The 23,113-nt window shown below is 33.8% G+C and overlaps 1 protein-coding gene across 1 annotated transcript in view; it reads left to right on the top strand.

The window, feature by feature from the left end:
* Positions 1 to 4,559: 4,559 nt before the first annotated feature.
* LOC106672841 (hemocytin) overlaps positions 4,560 to 23,113 on the top strand; it is a 28,309-nt gene continuing 9,755 nt past the window's right edge. Inside the window, exons 1-45 of the mRNA XM_014404582.2 lie at positions 4,560 to 5,391; positions 5,873 to 5,914; positions 6,674 to 6,810; positions 6,872 to 6,932; positions 6,998 to 7,125; positions 7,201 to 7,363; positions 9,525 to 9,748; positions 10,195 to 10,386; positions 10,451 to 10,643; positions 10,733 to 10,890; positions 10,955 to 11,094; positions 11,164 to 11,272; positions 11,363 to 11,478; positions 11,545 to 11,713; positions 11,771 to 11,990; positions 13,315 to 13,510; positions 13,579 to 13,768; positions 14,288 to 14,376; positions 14,432 to 14,651; positions 14,876 to 15,049; positions 15,113 to 15,362; positions 15,547 to 15,697; positions 15,759 to 15,940; positions 16,002 to 16,188; positions 16,776 to 16,903; positions 16,970 to 17,090; positions 17,150 to 17,290; positions 17,932 to 18,181; positions 18,268 to 18,396; positions 18,463 to 18,619; positions 18,740 to 18,935; positions 19,016 to 19,190; positions 19,359 to 19,403; positions 19,465 to 19,653; positions 19,775 to 19,822; positions 19,880 to 19,996; positions 20,142 to 20,251; positions 20,324 to 20,496; positions 20,699 to 20,796; positions 20,855 to 21,045; positions 21,108 to 21,303; positions 21,380 to 21,525; positions 21,683 to 21,838; positions 21,894 to 22,041; positions 22,113 to 22,281. Coding sequence (XP_014260068.2) covers positions 4,577 to 5,391; positions 5,873 to 5,914; positions 6,674 to 6,810; positions 6,872 to 6,932; positions 6,998 to 7,125; positions 7,201 to 7,363; positions 9,525 to 9,748; positions 10,195 to 10,386; positions 10,451 to 10,643; positions 10,733 to 10,890; positions 10,955 to 11,094; positions 11,164 to 11,272; positions 11,363 to 11,478; positions 11,545 to 11,713; positions 11,771 to 11,990; positions 13,315 to 13,510; positions 13,579 to 13,768; positions 14,288 to 14,376; positions 14,432 to 14,651; positions 14,876 to 15,049; positions 15,113 to 15,362; positions 15,547 to 15,697; positions 15,759 to 15,940; positions 16,002 to 16,188; positions 16,776 to 16,903; positions 16,970 to 17,090; positions 17,150 to 17,290; positions 17,932 to 18,181; positions 18,268 to 18,396; positions 18,463 to 18,619; positions 18,740 to 18,935; positions 19,016 to 19,190; positions 19,359 to 19,403; positions 19,465 to 19,653; positions 19,775 to 19,822; positions 19,880 to 19,996; positions 20,142 to 20,251; positions 20,324 to 20,496; positions 20,699 to 20,796; positions 20,855 to 21,045; positions 21,108 to 21,303; positions 21,380 to 21,525; positions 21,683 to 21,838; positions 21,894 to 22,041; positions 22,113 to 22,281 — 7,589 coding nt within the window. The 5' untranslated portion in view covers positions 4,560 to 4,576. The remainder of the gene's footprint in view (positions 5,392 to 5,872; positions 5,915 to 6,673; positions 6,811 to 6,871; positions 6,933 to 6,997; positions 7,126 to 7,200; positions 7,364 to 9,524; positions 9,749 to 10,194; positions 10,387 to 10,450; positions 10,644 to 10,732; positions 10,891 to 10,954; positions 11,095 to 11,163; positions 11,273 to 11,362; positions 11,479 to 11,544; positions 11,714 to 11,770; positions 11,991 to 13,314; positions 13,511 to 13,578; positions 13,769 to 14,287; positions 14,377 to 14,431; positions 14,652 to 14,875; positions 15,050 to 15,112; positions 15,363 to 15,546; positions 15,698 to 15,758; positions 15,941 to 16,001; positions 16,189 to 16,775; positions 16,904 to 16,969; positions 17,091 to 17,149; positions 17,291 to 17,931; positions 18,182 to 18,267; positions 18,397 to 18,462; positions 18,620 to 18,739; positions 18,936 to 19,015; positions 19,191 to 19,358; positions 19,404 to 19,464; positions 19,654 to 19,774; positions 19,823 to 19,879; positions 19,997 to 20,141; positions 20,252 to 20,323; positions 20,497 to 20,698; positions 20,797 to 20,854; positions 21,046 to 21,107; positions 21,304 to 21,379; positions 21,526 to 21,682; positions 21,839 to 21,893; positions 22,042 to 22,112; positions 22,282 to 23,113) is intronic.

The following is a 23,113-nucleotide window of genomic DNA, read 5'->3' as shown; positions in this document are numbered from 1 at the left end:
AAACATTGCTAATGGATTGAAGTAAGACCAAGGAAAAGAACAATCACATCCACCTTGGGCAGTGCGACCATCCAGGCTAAGATAGCCAGGGGATGCCCACAAATGGGGGGGGGTCTCTCAACTCTACTATGGATGAATGATGATGCTGGTAGATGAACATCTACAAACACTGGAACTTGTACTTTCTAGGGCTATGGGTCGACCTTGCAGTAGTAGTAAAGGGTCATGATGCAAACATCGTGATGGATCATATACAACGATCCCTCACCCTAGTTGACAGGTGGTGAGAAGGAAGGAGCTTACCCCCACAAAACCATAATGATTCCATTCACAAGGAAGAGGACAATAGGAAGCCTAAAAACTACAAGTCTAAACGGAATCCTGACACCATTTTTCAGGCGGCCAAATATCTAGGGATCACACTTGACCAGCGGCTCACATGGAATCCACATTTAATAAAACCAACCAGAGAGCCAAAATTGCCTGTGGGAGATGCAGAAGGCTTTGTGCGAAAAATGGGATTAAACCCCAAAATGCCCTTAAAGGCTGTACACCGTCTTAAGACTTATGTTAAAATATGGGTCAGTGGTGTGGTGGACCAAGACTTCAGGTCAAGGCAAACAGGTTGTTATTGGCACTGCATGACAAGCTTGTCTCAGCGTCACTGGAGCCATGACCCATGAGCACAACTGCAGCTCTGAAGGTGTTGTAATACCTCCCACCACTTTATATTTTAAATCCAGGAAAAGCCCACAGGCTCACAAATGAATTTCCCTCTGCAAGAAAAGGCCATATAACTATAAACAATGGAAATGAGGGAGGAGATACAAGCAGATGCCATATTAGACATGCCAATCGATGCCACTGCTCCAAAATACAATTTTACTAGAAAGTACAAGGTTCTGATACGAGAACGGGAAGAATGGGCCGGCAAACTCCTACTGGTACACTGATGGCTTCAAATTGACAAGAGCAAGGGGGCTGGAGTCTTCAGGATGAATCCAGACAGAACTGATGGTAAACCTAGGTAAATATGCTAGAGTTTTCCAGTCTGAAATCATAGTAATTGAACACTGTGCCAGGGAAATAAAAAGGCTAGGAATACATTCTCGGAAGATAACTATCTTCTCTGACAGTCAGGCAGCACTAAAGTTGCTAGCTTCATGCGAGGTGAAGACAAAGAGTGTTTGGAACTGTAGAGAGACCCTGACGGAAGTCAGCGACCCTATGGCCTCCTGGCATGGGTTTCTCTGGGCATAGAGGCAACAAAAAGGTTGACATGTTGGCCAAAGAGAGAGCCAACATGGGCTCTCTAGGTCCTGAACCCTACTGTGGTTTAGCATCCTACCACAAAAGAGGATACTGTTAAAATGGATCTTTAAGAGTCCAAAACGGCAAAACCTGGTGGAACAATAGCAAGTGAAGAAATTCATAGAAGGGCCATCCACAAAACTTACAAAAGAATTACTGGAAGGCAACCGCAACCGAACCAGTTCTGGTTGGACTCCTGACGAGGCACCGCAACTTAAGACAGTACATGCACCGGAGGTCTATGTAGGTGCAGGTTCTTGCAACTAGGAAAGGAAATAACCTGAAGCTGACCAATGAGTTATAAAAAAAACAGGGGAGCACAGTAGATCTACTCAGTCGAGGTGCAGAAGACTGCCTCTTTTATCCCTATCCTATATGACTTGAAACCCTTTCCAAAACGCATGTAACTAACTCTTTACGACTCAGTTGTTGTCAGTTTTGCCTTCATTGTGACCATTTCCATTGTTACCCTTACAAAAAAATTTCCTGTCCTGTGTAATGGGTGAAGTTGGGGCCCTTGAATTCACCAAGAAAAATGATCGCAATTGTTTTTACCTTTTATTAGCACAAATATACAACTAACTAATGTAAATTATTTTCAGAAAGCAATGTTTTTCTCATTAAACATAAGTGCCCTTTTTTTTAAGGATTAAAACACAAAAAGTTGATTTTTTCTCTAAGGGAAAAAATATGTAAACTAAACTTAACAACAGTTTCTCCTGTTTTTCACGAAAATTCTCATAGCAAAAGTACAGAAACTGCTAAGTTCAGTTTACATTTTTTCTGAGAAATTTTTTTTAAAACTCTTTTCCTTCATTTCTGTAAAAAAAAAGAACGATTATGGTTATAAAAAACTTTTTTTTTAGCGTTAATTTGCTGTATATTTGTGCCAATAAAAGTAAAAAAAAATCAATAATTTCTCTCAGTGAATTCTGTGGCTCCCAACTTCACCCATTCCACAGTATGGTAAGTCTTTTAGTTTTTGATTTGTAAACGGTTACATTTGCCTTAGGAAAGATTCAAATAGACTTGAAAATGCATGAAGGTACTTTTCAAATTTGACTACATAATAAATTTTGAACAATCATAAATGTAACATTTATGTCTGCAGTTCTGGGCCATCCGACAGCTTGGTCATTTCAGCTCTGAGCGCATGCGAAATATAACAGCACACATTCAATATGCATTCACACAAATAAATACATTCACACCTATATACGTTGCATTCATTCTATTTAGTAGATGGAGTACTCAATATTCCTCCATCGACCTGCATACAATAACAAACAAATCTGATTGGGATCGATGGGGTACTTTCATAAATATTCCGCCATCGACCCAAGTCACGTACACAAGTCACAACTCAAGGGGCAATGGGGATGCTATTTAACCTTTACCTCCTCCCAATTCATCAAATACTTAATACATTCACTCATACAAAACACAGAAACACAAAACACATATTTTGACGGCTATAAACAATAAAAAATACCCAATTCCCCTAAATTTTTGTTCTTTTATAATTACGTCTATTTTGTGGTAGTATATGTAAAGAAAAACAAACAACTGGTGTGGTAAATTAATAAAGGGTTTTATGCATTCCCTCTAGGCTAGTTGGACAAAGATAAGAGCTTTCCGCTCCGATTTTGAATTTAGCGATATTGACTCTCGAAATCCGGTTCGGCCATATCTCGTATTTTATAATCATCAAAAATTCCAAGAATAGACGATATTAATATCTCGAAAAGTAATTTTTTTTGTTTTAATGTAGTCCTACTTAATTGGGTGGAAATGAGAGTGGGAATTTCCAGTATATTTATCTACAACAATATGTAAATTTTGGTACAGACCAAAATTAACTTAATATAAATAATGAAGGTGGGGTGAGTATGTCGATTCACTTTTTGTAAAAGATCGTTGCTACTCACAGGTTGTGAGTACGAATCATCCTTTACAAAATGTAAAGTAAAATTTGTAAGCTTTTCCAACTTTTAAAAGTGACGAAGTTTTTATAATCCAGATACACATACATATCCAAAAAAAGAAAAGCAAGAAATAAAGCAAAATTAGATTTGCTATCTCTAAATACATTGCTTATTTAGTATATATACTCATTTTTTCAAATAATTATTACTCCTTTTTCATAATAAAGTTTGTTGATTGAAGTTTAAATAGATTACTCAAAAGTACCTCCTAGCTTCTTATCCTATTTTGCCGGAGACGAGGTTAAAGGTGGCTGAGTGGTTAAGACGTATTTACCACGCTTGCGGTCTTGGGTTCGAATCCCGGTATAGCCCTCGGATTAGATTTTTAGTTATTTAAGTTAAAGTGCTAGACTTCCTCAGACGGTTTTAAACCACGAGGAGCCTCAGTCTTGTTTTGTTATACATATTTCCAAATAGTAAACTTTGTATGTAGAATGAAGAATAAAAACATATTGTAGTAGAAGTAGGTAGTAGTACTACAGCAGATAGAATCAGATTGTAAATTAAAGAAGTATAAATGTTAATAATTAACAGTCAAAAACAAAAATTGAAATCTTCTTTTGTTAAAAGCGTTTGATACGGAGCAGATCTGATTTATATTTTTTTTAACGTAGTTAGTCCAAGATGTCTCCTACAAAATGGGATAAAAAATCACGATGGAACTCGGTGGTACTTTTCATGATCGATTTAAACTACAACCATTATAATTTATTATGAAAAAAGTATAAAGTTAATTGAAAAAATTATTATGTACAGCAATGCATTTTGATATAGCAAAGTTAATTTTGTGCCGTAACCAAATTTAAAATAAAAAAAATAATGTTTTTGAAAAGTTAAATTATGGGCTCGAAATCGAAATATTTTTACCTTTAATATTGTCGTCTAAAGATAAACTTTACTCATAATTTCTAGTTTTTATTAAAGGGTTCGATTTTTTATTTCCTAAAATATCGCAATCCTGCCTCCTGCCCTGATTCCGCCGTGTCTTATTCATATAGTTATATTTCAGGAAGATTGGGGATGATCAGGGATGGTACGTAAATACTATTTTATTTCCTATATTATTCCTATATATTTACGTCCAATTATTTAAGACAAAAAGAAAATTGTTAAAAAAAAAATCAACCAAAATTTAATAATCGCACGCCGATATAAATTTGCGCAGTTGAGGCCGTAAAGAACGGTTAACGTTTATCTAGCGACTATCACGAAACTGTTCCTGCCGGTAGATAGGAAACATCCTGCAACTCCTTTCAAAAAAGCCGACATACCATCACGAGATGTTGCTCTGGGTGGTCATAATATCTTTGACCGGTGCGGTCAAAAGCTATGGCCGCCAGGATCAGTCGGAGTTTGAAGATTTCTATGACCGACACAATAGGTTTAGCGGGCAGCAACCTGTAGAAGATCCCTTCTTTCACGATGAACCAGGTAAAGAACAATTTGCCAAGCATGAAAAATTCGTTGGACAAGAGCCGGTGGAAGACGCTTTCGTTCATGAAGAACCTCATAAAGAACATTTCGGCAAACATGAAAAATTAGTTGGACAGGAACCTGTGGAAGATGCTTTTTTCCACGAAGAACCACCAAAAGAAAGTTTTGGTAGGCATGAAAAATTCGTTGGACAAGAGCCGGTGGAAGACGCTTTCGTTCATGAAGAACCTCATACAGAACATTTCGGCAAGCATGAAAAATTAGTTGGTCAGGAGCCTGTGGAAGATGCCTTCGTTCATGAAGAACCTCATAAAGAACACGTAGACAAACATGAAAAATTAGTTGGTCAGGAGCCCGTGGAAGATGCCTTCGTTCATGAAGAACCTCATAAAGAACACGTAGACAAACATGAAAAATTAGTTGGTCAGGAGCCCGTGGAAGATGCCTTCGTTCATGAAGAACCTCATAAAGAACACGTAGACAAACATGAAAAATTAGTTGGTCAGGAGCCCGTGGAAGATGCCTTCGTTCATGAAGAACCTCATAAAGAACACGTAGACAAACATGAAAAATTAGTTGGTCAGGAGCCCGTGGAAGATGCCTTCGTTCATGAAGAACCTCATAAAGAACACTACGACGAAGTTGAAAAATTAACTGGACAGTAAGTTTTTCAAATTTATTCAAAATTTATTACTGCATTGAGTCAATTAAAATTTGATTAATCCAAATAGTAAAGGATTTTAACAAACTAAGTTTCACTTTCTTAACATTTTTGTTATTCTTAGCAAATGATGAACTTGTTCCATAATTTGATGAAATTCAATTGCCCTAGTAGATCATCATCCATTTTGTATAAGATTGGTTGATTTTCACTAGTCCATACTTGAACACATTTTGTGTCTTTTTAAATTATTGTAATATACTGTTTTTATTGTGTATACAAATAGTATAATTGAAGAAGAGGTATTACATTTTTTAATATATTTATGTAATAAATACTTTTGTATATTGACCAAGTAAATCTTTAAATAAAAATAATTTACTTTTATACATTTAAGCACATTACTTTTTGATTATAATTATGAAATAAACTTCTGATACAAGTCTATCTATCACTAGTCTAATGGTAGACACATTTTCAGGGATCAAAATGAGGATAGTGTTCAGTCAGATCGAGGATACAGGTAAGGTTAATTAAATTTCATTCATATTCATAAATGTAATATTAAATAATTGTGATCTGATTTCACCTTTAACATTTTTCATTCCGAGAATTGCTCTTGAAAGTATAATCAATATCTTATTATGATAATTGTATTGTACTTGGCATATTAATCAACCATCAAAAATGTATTGTTATCGGTTTGGAAGAAAAGGTTTATAACTTCACAAAGCTATCTCCACATGGATAAAAGTTAAATTGTTTTTAAGGATTTAAATAAAGATATTTATATATTTTCAGTCAGAATTAATGGCCATTAATTACAAACAATTGTGTCATTATCATAATAGTAATAAAAATAGCTTTCAACTTAATTTTTCATATCTTGTTTTACTTATTGAAATGGTATAAAAGGAACACAATTTAGAAAAATAACAGACAAACCCACCACTGAAATGACGACATGCCCAATTATTGGTCTGGCAGACCAAGCCCATGAGTATATGCAGACCAAACCGATTGGTTATGGCAAATTATGTTGAAAAATGAAAAGGTATTTGATCATTTTTGATATTTAAATTATTATTAACAATTTTTTCATTTGAAATACAACAAGTTAAACCAGTTATCCCAGTTTTTCATTGAAAAGTTTCTTTTTTTTTTTGCTTCTGTTTATTTTTTTTAATCTGTTTCTTCAACATTTCATTTATTGGTACTTTTTATTCTAAATAAACAATAAACTTGTTTGAAGCATGAAAAAAATTCACATGTAATGTTTTAGCAACTCTAAATATGGCTATGGTTCTTCCAAAACTTCTAGTGGATATAATTATGGTTACTCAAACCAAGGAAAATATGATAATTCATACAATGGCATGGGTCATCATTACAGTGGATATGGCCACCATCTTACAAATGGTAAAACCGTATCACATACTTTTTTTTAAAAATTGTATTATATATCTACGTCTTTTTGTAGGAAGATGTAAAGCAAAGTTGATGACTCCAATGAACTCTAAGCTGGTCTGTCATGGGCAAAGGTTGATCAAAACTTAATATCACATAAATTAATTTAATATTTTATTAATTTAAAAATGTATTTCAGTTATTGTGTAGCGACATGTTTAAGTGGCTATACTTTTTCAACCGGTTTGTCTGAAGTATCTATAGTATGTGAACAAGGAAGCTGGAAGGTGAAAGATTCATCTACTTATAATATCCCATCTTGTTATCGTGAGTGCAGGACATTGTTAAAACAAATAAATTTGAACAATTTTTTTGTGTAAATTTTTAATTTTACTTGTTAAGCTACCTGCCTTCCCATGTGTCAGAATGGAGGCGAATGTGTGCAACCAAATAACTGCAAGTGTGTAGGTAACTTCTATGGATCTTACTGCCAATACGAAAGAAAGCCATGCCTTGATCGACCGCCACTTCCAAAAAATTCAAGGATCTCCTGTACCAATAATCAGTAAGTTTTATAGTATTTGTTAATCTTTATGTATACTAAATTGAAACGTGATGTAATATGAATTACATTGCAACACTGAACACAGGCTCTCATGAAATCCTAGGAAACTACAAATGGGGAGCAACAAGGGAAATTTTATTGAATATATTTAAATCACTGTTGTGCAGTAAATTAAATTATGGTTGCATGGTTTACTTTTTGGTTAGAAAAACAATATTAAAAAAATTGAACAATGTGTATACTGCAGGTTTGAGAATTGTGACTGGGGCGTTTAGAACAAGTCCCATTAATAGCCTGTCTCCCAACGAGAAAAGAAACTAGCTCATTCTGAGCTGTTGTGGAGGTATATGGGCAAGACAGTCGCATTTCCTTCACTCAGTATTACAAAATGATGAACAAGCCAAGGAGTTTGCATGGCTGAGAACCGACATGAGACTGATGGGCGTAATATTACATGAACTGGTATCTATGGAAACAAGCATGGATAAAGTTCTCCCGATCTGCAAAGCAAAGTCGGAACTTTGAATGCACCTGACACCGATTGTGCAATTTGACATGGTGGCTAAAAAGAAACAGACGACCCCCTCCTGTCTATATAAAACATTTTCCCTTCAATAAAGTATAAAAATTTTCAGACACATGATTTATATACACAGACGGATTGAGAAGTGCCGTATACATGGGGGACACCTCTCCTGTGCTCGCCAGCATCTACACCGCAGAGTTGACCACGATATCGCTCGCGCTGAGCAAATTGATAGCCTACCAGATACAAAATTTGTAATCTGTACTGACTCACTCAGCATAGTCTCAGCCATTTAGAACAAATTCTCCATGGACCTATTAATTGGAAAAATTTATAAAAGCTTAAAGACATTAAAAGAGAAAAAGTATGAGGCAACCTTCTTGTGTATTCCGGGTCACATCTGCCTAAAAGGAAATGAAGACTGTATGAAGGCTGTGACAGTAAAACATATTTTGGAAGAGTGTGAACTGTACAGGATTTGGTGTGGCCTGACTAACAATTCACAGAAAATATTAAAGCACAAGAGTGATCATAAAGATAAACTCATTGGATATTTGAAATCCATAAACGCATATGATTATTTATAACCCCCTTATTTCTTGAATGAATGTATTTATTTGCGTGCATGGTAAGTGTTAATGGCCTGGTCTGTGGCAGAATATAGAATACCTCACAGACCTATCAAAGTAGATAGGTTGATTAGTATATAGTAGTGTGTAGTGAGACATGAGGGCAAGGCAGCAGCTTAATATCAGTACCATCAGTACCCTGGTGCCTCCCTAATTTTTAGTTGTACATACAGTTTGAAAGGCTCTATCTGTGAGAATGTATTTATTTGCATGAGTGGTTAGTGCATGGTGTGTATGTCCGGGTCTGTGGTGTAATATAGAGTACTCCAAGAACCTATCAAACTAGATGGGTTAGGTATAAAGTAGGTTTTTAGATAGAAATTATAAATGATGGGGTGAGGGTGGAGTTCAATCCTTTTTAAAAAAGATTTTTTAGATTGTGTGCGTGTTGTTGTAATATTGATTGAATTAGGACCTGCCACGACTCTCAGGGTTTCTGTTAACTCTGATGGTGGCATTTGACACATTAATATTTAATAATAAAATGGCTGTGACTACAGGGTTGATGGGGAGGGGACTGAACAAACTAGAAAACATAGTTCCAAATATATATTTATCAAATTTATGTTATTATATTTTTTGTTTGTGATTTGAATTATAAGTTTGAGTATTAAGCAATTCAAATTTGCCAATAGGATATGTGGAGAACATTGTAGTTTTTTTTACAAGGGTGTTTCAACGAGGTTATATGAACCTTCGAGGTGCTGGTGTTTTTGAAAAAAAGCCCATTTGTAAGTATGTCAGGTTCGAATGCAGGGGGCCCCTGGATTTGAACCGGGACCTTTACCTTATAGTGATGAGTGCCATGTCAATGCCTAACTCATTGTAGCCACTGACACTGCCCTATGGATTGTTCTTTCCAATATTCTTCCTACTTATTTTGTTATTGATGCATATATTTATCAATAATTTCTGCAAGTAGAGTTTTTCTGCGTGATTTTAATAGAACGCCTAACTTGAACGCAAGTTTATTTTAGTATAAAAATATTGATGCTTTTGTTTTCAGAGATTGTGAAGTGATATGCATGACTGATTATCAGTTTTACGATGGGTCAACAATGACAGAATTCAATTGTAAAGAGGGAGAGTGGGTGCCAGCTCGGAGAGATTGGTCGTATGTGCCAGACTGTGAGCCCATATGCTCACCCCCATGCGAAAATGGTGGTAACTGTCTTAGTTTCAATAGATGCCAATGTCCACAAGAATTTAGAGGACCTCAATGCCAATACTGTGAGTTTTCTATAAATAAATAATACAGAAAATAAAATTTATATGATGTTTATCTTCAAATAGTAACTTTTGAGCTTTGGTAGACTTTCCACTGTTAGATTACATTCAGTTGGAATAGTAGGGCTAATCATTCAAATGACTCTCCTCCTCATGATCTAATTTAAACTTACTTGTTTTGGTCCTAGGACCTTCCTCAGGTGACTAACACAGTGTCAATCCTAGAAAAATACCCTTAAAAAGAAGATCCTTGGATTGCAATCTTTCGAAAAATTGGCCGTACCATTTCAACTGAATATAAATCTTTTAGATGGAGTAAGCGAAATGTAAATTAATTTATGATTTATGACTAGTATTCTTACCTTCAAAATGTTTAAAAATTAGAAAATATTTATTTTGGTTTCAAATAATATTTTAGACATTTTAATTGTTGAGTAAACATTCTCTAGCTACAACATCGTGCGACGTTCGTGCCCTTGGTTTCAATGGTAACTACAAATGCAATGGAGATCATGAGAGTTTAAAATGTAATTTGACATGCCCTGATGGCATGTCATTCCAGAGTCCTCCTTCATTGTTTTACACTTGCAAATACCAGTTTGGTGTATTTGAGCCATCTTCAGTGCCAAAATGCATTTTTGGTATGTACTTATAGTTAAAATTAAATTGTTGATGATTTTTTTGACTCTTTTATTGTTCTTCAAGATCAAGGTGAATCTTTACTCAGTTATCTCTTTTCGGAAACAAATGAAACATCCTTGTACAACTCAAATAGCGTAAACAATCATGGAAACACCAAAGAACAAATTTTTATTGTAACTAAGAAGGAATCATTGTACTGGTCCTGTTATACCTGGCATGGTGATCACTACAGGACATTTGAAGGAAAAGTCAAAAGGTCAAATTTTAAATTTTATAAACATTTATTTTCAAGCTTTTAATTTGTGATCGATAAATTAAATATATCTTTTATTTATTTTTAAACAGCTTTAAAAATGATTGTTTACAAAAAATGATTGACGGTGTGCTGGAATTCCAAAAAGTGACAGTTGAAACACCCATTGTCAGAGATAATCACCCAGATAATGCCTTCTCTTACTTAATTGTTAATATTGATGTACACAAATTCAACTTTACAGTTGATGGTATGTTCATAAATAGATAATTCTGAGTTCAGGTGTTATTTATGTATATTTGATTTATTTTCAGCTTCAAATAAACTGAAGATTCATGATGGAAACTTGACATTTTATGCTCCTAAGAAATTTGACAGGTTTAAAATTGAATTAGGTTCAAACAGCATGACGCTCCGCATGGATAATAAATTAACTGTTAAATGGGATTTTAAAGTATATTTTTGTTTTTAATATTATATATTTTAATGCGATAGTTTTCATTTGTTTATTTTTGTGTTTAAGGATTTTGTCGAACTTAAATTTGAGAAATCTAATCTAAATTTGGCAAGTGGGATATGCGGAGTTCTCAATACTGAGGAAGCTGGAACTAAGCTGTTAAACAATGATGAAGGTTACCATTTTACAATATTATTTTATGGAAAAATCAACATAAAAACAAATGTATATTCGTGTACAATGATCGTTTCTCAATTTATTCTAGGTGTGTGTAAAAATGATCAAAAAGATCATGCTTGTGTGAATGAAATGACAGAAAATAAAGCAGCCAAATTTTGCCAAAATATTGTTGAAGATGAAATGTTCAAAGCCTGTAGACAAGTAATACCAGTTTTTACAGTAGAAACGAGGTCAAATTTTGTTGTCCTTTGCTCTTTAATATTTTAGGTGGTAGATGTTAAAGAATTTTATGAGGCATGCAAATGGGATTACTGCGCATGTGAATTAACTCAGAGGGAAAAACATGACTGTGGCTGCCTTTCAATCTCCATGTTTGTAAAAGAATGCAATGATCAGGGGTTTGAGATTGGTTCCTGGAGGAAGAATGATTTTTGTCGTACGTGATACTTACAAAAAATAGCCCTTGTGTAGTTAAATGTGAATTTCATTTCAGCGATGACTTGTAACGGTGGAAAGGTTTATAAAGTATGTGGACAAGACCAGGTATGTGGAGGTGCTGAAGCAGATGGTAGTCTTTGTGAAGAGGGGTGTTTCTGCCCCGATGGAACTTATGCACACAATGAGACATGCCTTTCCAAAAAACAGTGCCCATGCAAGCTGTTTGGCAGAGTTTTCCCACCTGGGAAAGCATTGCCTAAAGATTGCAACACTTGGTTTGTACAATATTAATGCATGTTTGTTACTGATATATATTTTTACTCATTAATGATTGGTTCTTTTTAATAGCAGAATCTTCTTCATTAAGTGAAGCTTAGTCAGTATAGTTTTTCTTTCCTTATTGTAGTCCCAACCCAATGTCTACCACAAACTGCTTTGCGAATTTGACCTCAGCCTATCCTACCTGAACAGTTAAAACATAGGAAGCATAGCTCCACACCACAGTAACTGAGTGTGCAAGTGATAGACTCTTGGCTCATAGACTCCATGGTCATGATTCAATTCCCACCATTGCCCCTGGCCTTTTTTTTCACCCTATCCATCACCCAAGAATTAAATTAATTCATCACATTCACTGATTCAAAAACGAACAAATTCTAAACAAAAATGTTGTAGAACACATCCAAAGAGTATTATTTATTAAAAAACAAATTCACCATTTGGTTGACTGAAGAATGATTGATATATGTATAATAATAATATCATCTTAACTAACCTTAGTGTATATCTTTTAATTGTACAACCTAGTAAGATGCTTACTGTGTATTGTCGGCAATATCAAAATATAATTTACAGACAGAATCGATTATGAATGTTCCTTTTCAATGGCCAAGGAACTTGTATATTATTTGTGGTGGTCAACAGGCAATGTACCTAGGAAGGTGTCATTGCATTTTATAGGTTTTTGGCACATACACCAGTGTGGCCCATTTTCCTTCACAAGGCCAAATATAAATTTTATTTCTTGCTTATTATTTTATTATGTTTACTATCCCAATTTTGTCATAGAGTCAATAATTCTATACTTTCTTGCTGATACTAGTTTATTTCTTATCAACTGAAAATGCAGGAGACAAAAGGTCCAAGTATCATCCGCACACGTTTGTTCTATATTCATACAAACATGTGCCGAGTTGGGCCTAGTTGCTTCTCTATTCATTCCAGCTTTTGCTATTTACAGTAAATTGCTGGCAGACATGAGAATCACACACCCCGGGGTTGGCATTCCGGGGGCCGATCAAATCTCAGTCTTATCCGTCCAGCCACCAAGATTTTCGGGGGGGGGGGCTGTCAACACGTAGGTCAATTCAGCACCCAGCGCTTGCAGTTCCAAACCCATTCGTACTCATGTTCATTTTTAAATACATTCACTCCTAATACAGGAATGAATTCAATTAGGTGGGACACATAGAATAAAGTCAATGTAGGAAGCCTCTAAACTTTGATACTAATACATATTTCTTCATCATTGATGTTTTAAAATAGGAAAAATACTATTTTGTATTTTGTTTGTTGTGATTTTTCATTTTTCTTTGACAGCACTTGCACTGATGGCACCTGGGTGTGCACAAAGGCTAATTGTAGTGCACGATGTGAGGCTGTAGGGGACCCCCACTATTTAACATTTGACAAAAAAAATTTTGAATTTATGGGAAAATGTTCTTATATAATGTTGCAAACTGATAGATACACAATTGAAACTGAAAATACCCCTTGTGACGGTGCAATATCTCAGGTTTGTTTGTAACTTCCACAAATTTTTGTCAGTATACAAAATTTATGTATATATATAAATATTTTTAGAGTATGGGTTATTCTACTTATTTTTATAAAGATGAACCTTCTTGCACTAAGTCAGTTGTAATCAAAATTGGAGAGACAGAAATAAAACTGAAACAAGGTCATGAAGTTTTGATCAATGGAGTTAATCACAGATTGCCCGTGACTTTGAATGCAGCTCATATTCGTAAAGCATCATCTATTTTCATTCAAGGTATTTTGAAACCATTAATTCACAAAAAAAACTTGGTTATGCATTTATTTAAAATAATTTTTAAAAAAGTTCAACATAACTGTAAAAATGTGTGGTGTTTAGTGACCGTTAGTTAATGATTATTTGGAGATCGTGAGATGCGGTCTGGTGTGACGTAAAGACATTTTACAAAAGAAAAACATTTTCTTTATCGGGCCAACGTTTTGATCTTTATTTAGATCATCTTCAAGGCTCAAAGTGTTTGTTTTTTATGTAGATATGTCATTCTTGTGTGTCATGTTGAGATTACCCTGTCAAAAATAAATAAATTAATTAAATTAAATAAATAAACCATACCAGAGCAAAACTTTGTTTGATACTAGAACTAACTTGTTATGCAGAGCACTTAAAATATTTGTTACAGCACGAAAAAAAGTTTGTTTCATATTACAGTATTTTAGTTAGTGATTGAAGCTGTTTTCATAAATATGTATTAGCTGTTTTCTTGTTAAAATTCTGTAACAATGTTTTCTTTCCCAGTAACATTAAATGATGGCGTTGAGGTCATGTGGGATGGAAAGACTAGGGTTTATGTACAAGCTCCTCCAACCCTCAAAGGAAGAACTAAAGTATTTTAATAATTTAAATGTTTTAGATTATGTTCCTAATTTATAAATTATTTAGGGTCTTTGTGGTACTTTCAATGGCCAGAGGTCAGATGATTTTCTAACTCCTGAAGGCGACATCGAGCAGGACCCAGTTGCTTTTGGAAACAAATGGAAAACAAAGGAAAGCTGCCCGACTATGGATACCAGTTTGGACAATCCGTGCACAAAAGCCGATTCAAAGCTCTACTCTCTGGCGGCCAAACTCTGTAATGTTATTAATGAACCACTTTTTAAAGGTAAATCATTTTTAGCAAGGTTTGTCTTTCATTTAATTTGAGTACTAGCTATATTTAAAATCATCTCTTTTTTTGCAATTCTAAATGTTTTTCTAAATTATACTGTATTTATATTACCAATAAATATTACCAATTATTTAATGAATTTAATTAAGTATGTTTACATATTTAAAAAAACAATGACTTCTCAATGGATTTTATCATTAAATGAAAATATTTTCCAGAATGTGAACTTGAAGATGATATAAAAGAAACATATTATAAATTTTGTATGTACGACATGTGTTCTTGCAACCATAGGCCTTCTGATTGCTACTGTCCCATAATTTCAACATTTGCGGACAGATGCTCTAAAGTTGGCCACAGGATTGATTGGCGGCCAAAAGTCCGGGAATGCGGTAACTACACCACAATGTCACAATAAACGAAAAGGCATAAGTACATTGGTAAATGTTTTCCAGGCCTCCGTTGCCCTCGAGGACAAGTCTATCAAGTTTGTGGAGATTCCTGTGCCAGGTCCTGCTTGGACATTTCAAGAGAGACATCATGCACTACCAACTGTCTGGAAGGGTGTTATTGCCCCCCCGGTTTTGCGATGGACCACAAGGAATCGTGCATCCCTATCTCCCAGTGTCCTTGTATCAGAAAAGGCCTCGATTACCCTGCAGGATACAAAGAAATACAACCTGATGCAAAAGGCCCTAATTTATGGTACTTTTAAAACTATAGTAAAACTGATATGTTGAAATAATTTGTATGAAAAATTTTGTATTTATAGTAAAAATGAAAGACCCACATATTACAAACCATTGAGTTCTTTCTCATAATTCATAATGACAAAAAATATTTCTTTTATTTTTGCATCTGATTCAATGTAACAATGTAATTTTTGTAGTACTTGTGTAAACGCACTTTGGGAATGTAGAAAGTCTTCAAATGATGAATTAATCACCTACAAGAATAACACAAAAGAAAATTTGATGTGTAGTAGTAGTAAAAACTTAATCTATACTCACTGTGAACCATCTGTACCAATTACTTGCAAGGTATAGTTTCCTCCTTGATCTGCTTGATTTAGCTTAATTTATAATTTTGTTTTATGATTAGAACATGCACAGTTATAAAAGAGATCAATCTGAATCTGCCTGCTATGGAGGATGCATCTGTAAAAAGGGGTATGTACTTGATTCTGTAACTAATGAATGCGTCAAGCCCAGCCAGTGTCCCTGTCACCACGGTGGGAAAAGTTTCCACGATGGCAGTGTAATTCATGAAAAATGCAACACATGGTATTTTAAAAAAGTATCTTAAGTTTTAAATAGTGACTTAACGATTTCATAATATTTGAAGTACATGTGCGAGTGGGAAATGGACCTGCACTGAGCACCAATGTCCTGGTGTTTGCACAACTTGGGGTGATTCACACTTCAAAACATTTGATGGACACATCTTTGATTTTCAAGGGGCTTGCGAGTATGTCCTTGTTAAAGGAGCTCTTTCACCAGATCCGGCTGATTGTTTTTCAATAATTGTTGAAGTAGGTTTGAATGAATTTTTTTAAAGAATTATTATTGCTTTACATTTTGTATCATGATTATGATTACTATAAAAGTTGTTTTTTATTTTTAGAAATTTTTAAAGAAATGTAATTGTAATAATTGTTTCTTCTTTTTTTGTGAGGGGGTGTCTTAGCATATTGAGTTTAAAATTGATCAAAATATAATTAATTTAAAATAAATAATTAAAAAATAGAGAAAGAAAGACATGAGAAAAAAGTAATGCTAATCAAATAATTAACTGCATGCAAAACTAAAAATGACAGTTAAAAAAAATCATGTGAGGATTATAGTGAATATAACAAGTTAATACTAACTTTTTAACAATTTTCATGGAAAACAAACAACAAATGCACTTTTTCATGAGAGGCAAATACTTTTTTGTAATAATAAAATAAATGTTCTTTTTCTGGAAAACTTTATTTATATAATATTTTAAACCATAATATACAAGTTTAATATTTTTTAATAATAATTTGTAATTACTTTTTCAAGTGCTTTGTTTTCTTTTTTTGTTAATTATGAATCCTTATACAAGTATTTTTAAATAATTGTTATTATTTAACAGCTTGTCTCTTGTGGATCTTCTGGTGTAAGCTGTTCTAAATCTGTAACGATCAACATTGGATCTGGTGATGACAAGGAGTCTCTTGTTTTAGCTGACCGAAAATCTACTTCTACGACTGAACTTAAAAGGTAAACAACATCCCTAACCATGATTATTTTTATTAATTATTTTTAAATTTGATTTTTTCTTCTTAGAATTTCTCAAAGGGAGAGCGGAATGTACATATTTGTTGAAATTTTTACATTTGGAATAGTACTTCAGTGGGACAAAGGGACGATTATATCTGTTAAACTGGATCCAAAGTGGAAGGGCAGGGTAATGTGAAACATTGTCTCTTCGGTTAAATTTAATTACTACTGGTTGTAATATTTCAGATGAAAGGCCTTTGCGGAAATTTTAATGAAGTTTATTCAGATGATTTCCAGACACCTTCGGGTGGAGTTGAGATGTCAGTGGAGATTTTCGGTGACTCTTGGAAAATATATGACTATTGCCCTAATGGAGAACAAATCAAGGTAGCTCCAACCAAATTGAAATTACCATTTAAACAAAATTGCCTTCATACATATTTATTAAATATTATCACTTAAAATAATAAGTCTTTTGTTAGGAAATTAATTATTACAAAAAGATATACATTACTGAATATTTTAACAAAACAAAACATACTAAATTTTTTATTTACTTAATTTGTTTCTTATTACAATGAAGTCTATCATGACCTCTCTGGACTGTTGGTGGAGATATTATGTATTAAAATACTTATTAATTAAAGATGATGATGGGAGTTGTTCTGAACTCACGATATTCACTAACTGAGTCCGTTCTTTGTAGGTTTGTTGAATTTCTCAAATGCATTTGGCATTTTGCCATCTTCAGTGAGGAACTTACTTGTTAATTTCCCTTTAAATGGGTGTTACTTATTTTATGTCCCTGAATAATGGTGTAGTTATTTATAGGCTAACAAATAGGTTATGGTTGTCATCTGGCTCTCTGCATTAAGTCTCATAATGTAATCACCAAGAAAATTATGTTCAATTAAAAAAAAGTTTTAGTTATGACATTGCTCTATTGTATTAATTTCTATCAAATGCATTGTATGTTAAATAATGAAAAACTGGAGGAAACATGTGATAATATTGCTAATATTAAACAGGATACTTGTGAGATTCATCCTTTACGGAAATCATGGGCTCTTGAGAAATGTTCAATTCTCAAGTCAGAAAAATTCACTAGATGCCACAGTGAAGTGGCCGTAGATGAATACTTTGCAAGATGTGTGTTCGACGCATGCGGCTGTGATCAAGGGGGGGACTGCAACTGCCTTTGCACTGCCATCGCTGCATACGCACAGGAGTGCAATGTTCTTGGAGTGCCGATTAGGTGGAGAAGCCAAGAACTATGTCGTAAGTCTGTTGTAATTTGAAAAAAATAGCCAAAGGTAATTAACGACTTGATTTGAAATTAAATAATTACTTATTGGTTTGATAAGCTATGCAATGTGATGAGACTTGCTCAGAGTACAGCCCTTGCATCTCGACTTGCCCAGAGGAGACATGTGATGATTTAATGGAAAATAAGAAAATAAATAGTCTTTGTAAAGAAGATGCTTGTATAGAAGGTATAATTGTAGCTTCCAGTTACATAATTTAATGAATTGCTTATATAATCTTTATCTATTTTTGAGGTTGCAAGTACAAAAAATGCCCTGAAGGACAGATTTATCGTAACTCTTCCAAAGCAACCTGTGTACCTAAAGAAGACTGTATTCAAATTTGTATGGTCATTGATGGAGTAAAATTCTATGAAGGAGATGAAATCGAGAGTGATGAATGCCATAGATGGTATGTTATGTAATAACTGCAGTTGTGATTTTTCTTTAAAAAAATTATTATTTGGATGTGTGTATATTTTACTGAAACTGTAAGTAGATTTGTAATAAGTAGTGATCCTAATTTCTATAGCTTCTGCTCACAAAAAAAGAAATCATGCTTGGGACAACCTTGCAAGACTCTAACAACGACAGAGATTTCACTTCCAAGGGACGCAATGATGCCATGCATTTCTGGTTGGTCTGATTGGATGAACAACCATATTCATATTGACAGGAGTCAAGAGCGAGAGATCGAACCATTACCATCACCTAAAGATTTTCAAGGGGTACCTGCAATTCCTGATAAACAAATTATATAAAGACAATGTATGTTTTAATCCTTGATTCTTTCATCCTATAATTTTAGACAGATTCTCCGAGGTGTGAAAAGTCAAAAATGGTAGATATCAATTGTAGGACTGTAAAAGGTCAATATTCTCAAAAACAGATGGGCGAGGATGCTGTTTGCAGTTTAGAAACTGATGGACTCATCTGTAAGGGAGGCTGCCATGATTATGAAGTCCAAGTCTTATGCCAATGTGGTATGTTATAGTATAATACTACACTAAAAAAAACTGTTTTCACAAGTTATAAGCAAGCATGTTTTTCTTGCTTCGTTAAATTGTTGAATATCAGTAATGAATTTCCCACAACCATATAATATTTAAAAATCAATTAAATATTGCAAGAAATTTTTTTTCTTTTTACAGAATCCGAAACAACCTCCACCACTCTCAGTCCAATTGTTAATGAGGGTATGTATATGTTAACTTTTATTTTCAAAATGTTTAATGCTTATTTTTTTAAACATTTTAGCTGATTGCGATATCACACATCCCATGAAAGTAGACGAAAATGATTGTTCTAAGTATTTAGAATGTGAAGAAACATTATCAGGAATCAGATACGTTCAGAAGTCTTGTAAAGAAGGAACTCTCTTTAACAACGAAAGTCTAATATGTGACATAAAATCAATCGTTCTGAAATCACGTCCAGAATGCGAAGGTTTATCATTAGTTTATTTGATACAAGTTGTGATATTATGCTATAGCAAAATTATACTTTCATATCCTTAAAAAAGCATTGATTATATTGTAAATTTTGAAGAAAAAAATGTGTATTTCAGATTTAGAACAACAGGAAAAAATACGTGAACAGAATGAAACTATCCATGGTACAAAAATATTGTTCATCGTTCACTTTTGTGCACACTAAATGTCTTTCTTTTTAGGTTGTAGCCACGATGAAGTCTGGGATGATTGTGCATATCACTGTCACCAGTTGTGCAATTACGCAGAATTTATACTTTTCAAGGATCAGTGTGAAATGGGATCAAACTGCATTGAAGGTTTATATCTAATTTGAAATTTCAATTATTTTGAAAGTTGTCAAATCAATAGAGCAAAGCTTGGGTTTATATTTTTATATCATGACATCTCATTTTTTTTCTTGCTTAAGATTATTAGTTTTATTAATTAGTGTACTGATATCAGGTTGTAGGCCGAAAGAACCCTGTCAGTCCGAAAGACGTTGGCGTGACAAAAAATCTTGTGTTGAAATTGATGAATGCACTTGTGCATCACTGACAGGTGAAATGATAAAGGTAAGAAGGTCGATAAAGGAAACAACTTTTTTTTTCCCCGAAGTAGAATTTATATAATTTTCTATTTTTAAGCCTGGTGAAGTGGTAAAAGGCAACTGCACAACTTGCCAATGTTTAAAAAATGAATATCGTTGTCATGAAGACGATTGCTATTCAGTGACAATTTCTCCTCCACCAGCTACATTCACGGATATTGTCATTCTACCATCTACTAACACCCCTCCTCCTTCTTGTGATCAAAATAGGTAGTAAATTAGAATTTATGGGTAGACTATTTAAAAAAAATGTTTTCCGCTTTTTCTTCCTACACAATTAAAATATAATTTTCCAAACAGAAATTACCTTTATTACAACATAATTATATACAAATATAAATATATACAAATGTTAAAAGAATTGCATTGGGACTTGTTCGTTTTTAATGTAGCTGACTGTATATTTGCATAGGTTCAAGTCCCTCCTCCGTGAAGTACCTCAATCATCCTTCTCTGCTTCTTCGACATCCAAGGGATCAAAACCTTCTTACATAAGATTAAACAATACAGGTAGACACAATTTCATCTGCAGTTGTAACTGTTTTCTAAGAGAACAATGATTTTTCAGAGAGTAGTTGGCAACCAGAGATCGACGATGCTTTTCAGTATGTAGAATTTGACCTAGGTCAAGTACACGCGATATACGGAGTGGTCATACTAGGTGATCCCGTTGAAAATTGGTTTGTCAAATCATTTAATGTTCTATACAGCCTTGATGGGTCAACTTACAGCTTCGTTAGCTTCTTTGGAATGCCTGAAGTGAGTACATTCTGTAAACGATTTGATTTTGAAACATGTATTGTAAATTATTTATTTTTAAGGTGTTCAAAGGTCCTACAAGGAATGTAGAGAGGACCCAAAGGTTGTTTGATACGCCAGTTGAAGCAAGGTATGTAAGAATAAATCCAACATCATGGGTCGGGAAACCAGCAATGAGAATTGAAATTCTTGGATGTGCAAGCACATTCACATCTTCAGTCGAACCGACCAGTCTTGCAACAACACAAACACCGCCAAGTATATTATTTCATAATACTAAAACACACCCTTTTCATATCACATAAATGTCAAATTTATTCATTTTTATTTACAGTGTGCAATGATGAAATGTCACATTTGATGGACAATAGACAAATAAAAGTTTCTAGCTTTAACAAATTTGTTACTGTAACCATGATATCTGTGAAAGGTGAAGACTATTGGGCTCCTTTGACATCAGACAAACATCAATGGATTGAGGTAATTTTTTGTAACGGATTTAATTCAACCCTGTCATATAAAAGGGCTAAATGATGTTTCCATTTGAAAAAAATAAAAAAATAAGGCATTAATAAAATATCTCATTAGTGGAGGAACAGAAGTAAATTTTTGTTTTATATTATTTTTGCCGTTTCAGTTTGATTTTCTTGGTGAGAGAACAATTACTGGGCTTCTTATTGCTGGTAGTGGGTCTTTGCCTCATCGGTCAAGCTGGGTGTCTAGTTTCACTATTAACTACAGCCATGATGGGCAATCGTGGAATCCATTTTTAAACAAGGATGGGGCATTACAAGTAAATAAACTATTAATTATTATCTAAAAGTGAAAAATTAATTATATTATTGTAGATCTTCAAAGGAAACACAGACAGTATAAACATTAAGAAAGTTATATTCTGGAACCCCATTTCCACACGTTTAATTCGAATTTTACCTTTGAAATGGCACAAAAATATTGCTATGAGGGTTGAAGTCCTTGGTTGTTATGAACCTTACCGTAAGTGAACAAAATGAACTTTTACAAATAGATGAATAAAATATATTTTAATATATTTATTGGGTTGATAGCGATTCTCCCTGTTGTTCATGTTGAAACAACAACGGAACATAACTGTAACTTCTGCCCTGGCGTGACTTCTGCCATGGGAACTTGTCCTTGTTTGATGTCCAATGAGTGGTGGGATGGGGAGCAGTGTACAAGCAGATCGAGATGCCCATGTTTTGTCGGCTTTATTTCGTAAGTTGTATTATATAATAGTTAACAATTAACTGGAAACTTTTCCATAAACCATTAATTCATCTGTACTTAATTATTACAATGAAATCTCTCGATGAGGTAAAAAATGAAGTTCTACTGCTCAGTGTTCACCAACACCTTCAGCATTCCATTTCACAATCCCCATCCTCTCTTCAAACCCACTAATAATAATAATACTTTATTGAGAAAATATAGTAGCAATAACACAATATTTAAAAGTACAAAATTCTTTTACATCAATGGAATTTTAGCCATCTGCTTGGAGTTGAGATTATTAATGAAAAATAGATCAATAATAATAGTACTGAAATAGTCAAAAAACACTATATTCTTTTTATTTTATACATAAAACTGAAAAAAAAAGGAAACATAATCCTCCAAAAAAATAATAATTAATTAAAAATATGTATAATAAAATAAAAAGTATAAGAAATAATGTTAAATAATAATAAGAAAACAAACAAATAAAGTAAGTCAGAAATTGAATTGTGCAATAAGCACCCAATGGCAGGCTCTCAACGCTCAAATAAGAAGTGCAAATCTCAGACAGGATGGTACATTTTGCCAAAAAGTGAAAAAATTCTTTTTCTTTTTAATTACACAGAGTACATTTTATATCCATTGCTATAAATGATGTGGAGTTCAAGAAAACCAAAATTTGCTGTGCACTTTTAAAAGCCAGTGAAGATGTTAATTTTAACGTTCTCCCCAGTCTCACTTACCAAAGGAACTTGACGAGACTACTGTTAAGTTTTTTGTACAAAATAAAACTATCTCAGGGTTTTCGTTCACTCTGATGGTAGCATTTGAC

Source organism: Cimex lectularius, unplaced genomic scaffold, assembly GCF_000648675.2.
Source record: "Cimex lectularius strain Harlan isolate CLEC.00 unplaced genomic scaffold, Clec_2.1 scaffold46, whole genome shotgun sequence".
In the NCBI taxonomy this organism is placed as follows: Eukaryota; Metazoa; Arthropoda; class Insecta; order Hemiptera; family Cimicidae; genus Cimex; species Cimex lectularius.
The sequence above is the reverse complement of the archived record's forward strand: the minus strand, read 5'-3'. Positions and strand labels throughout refer to the sequence as shown.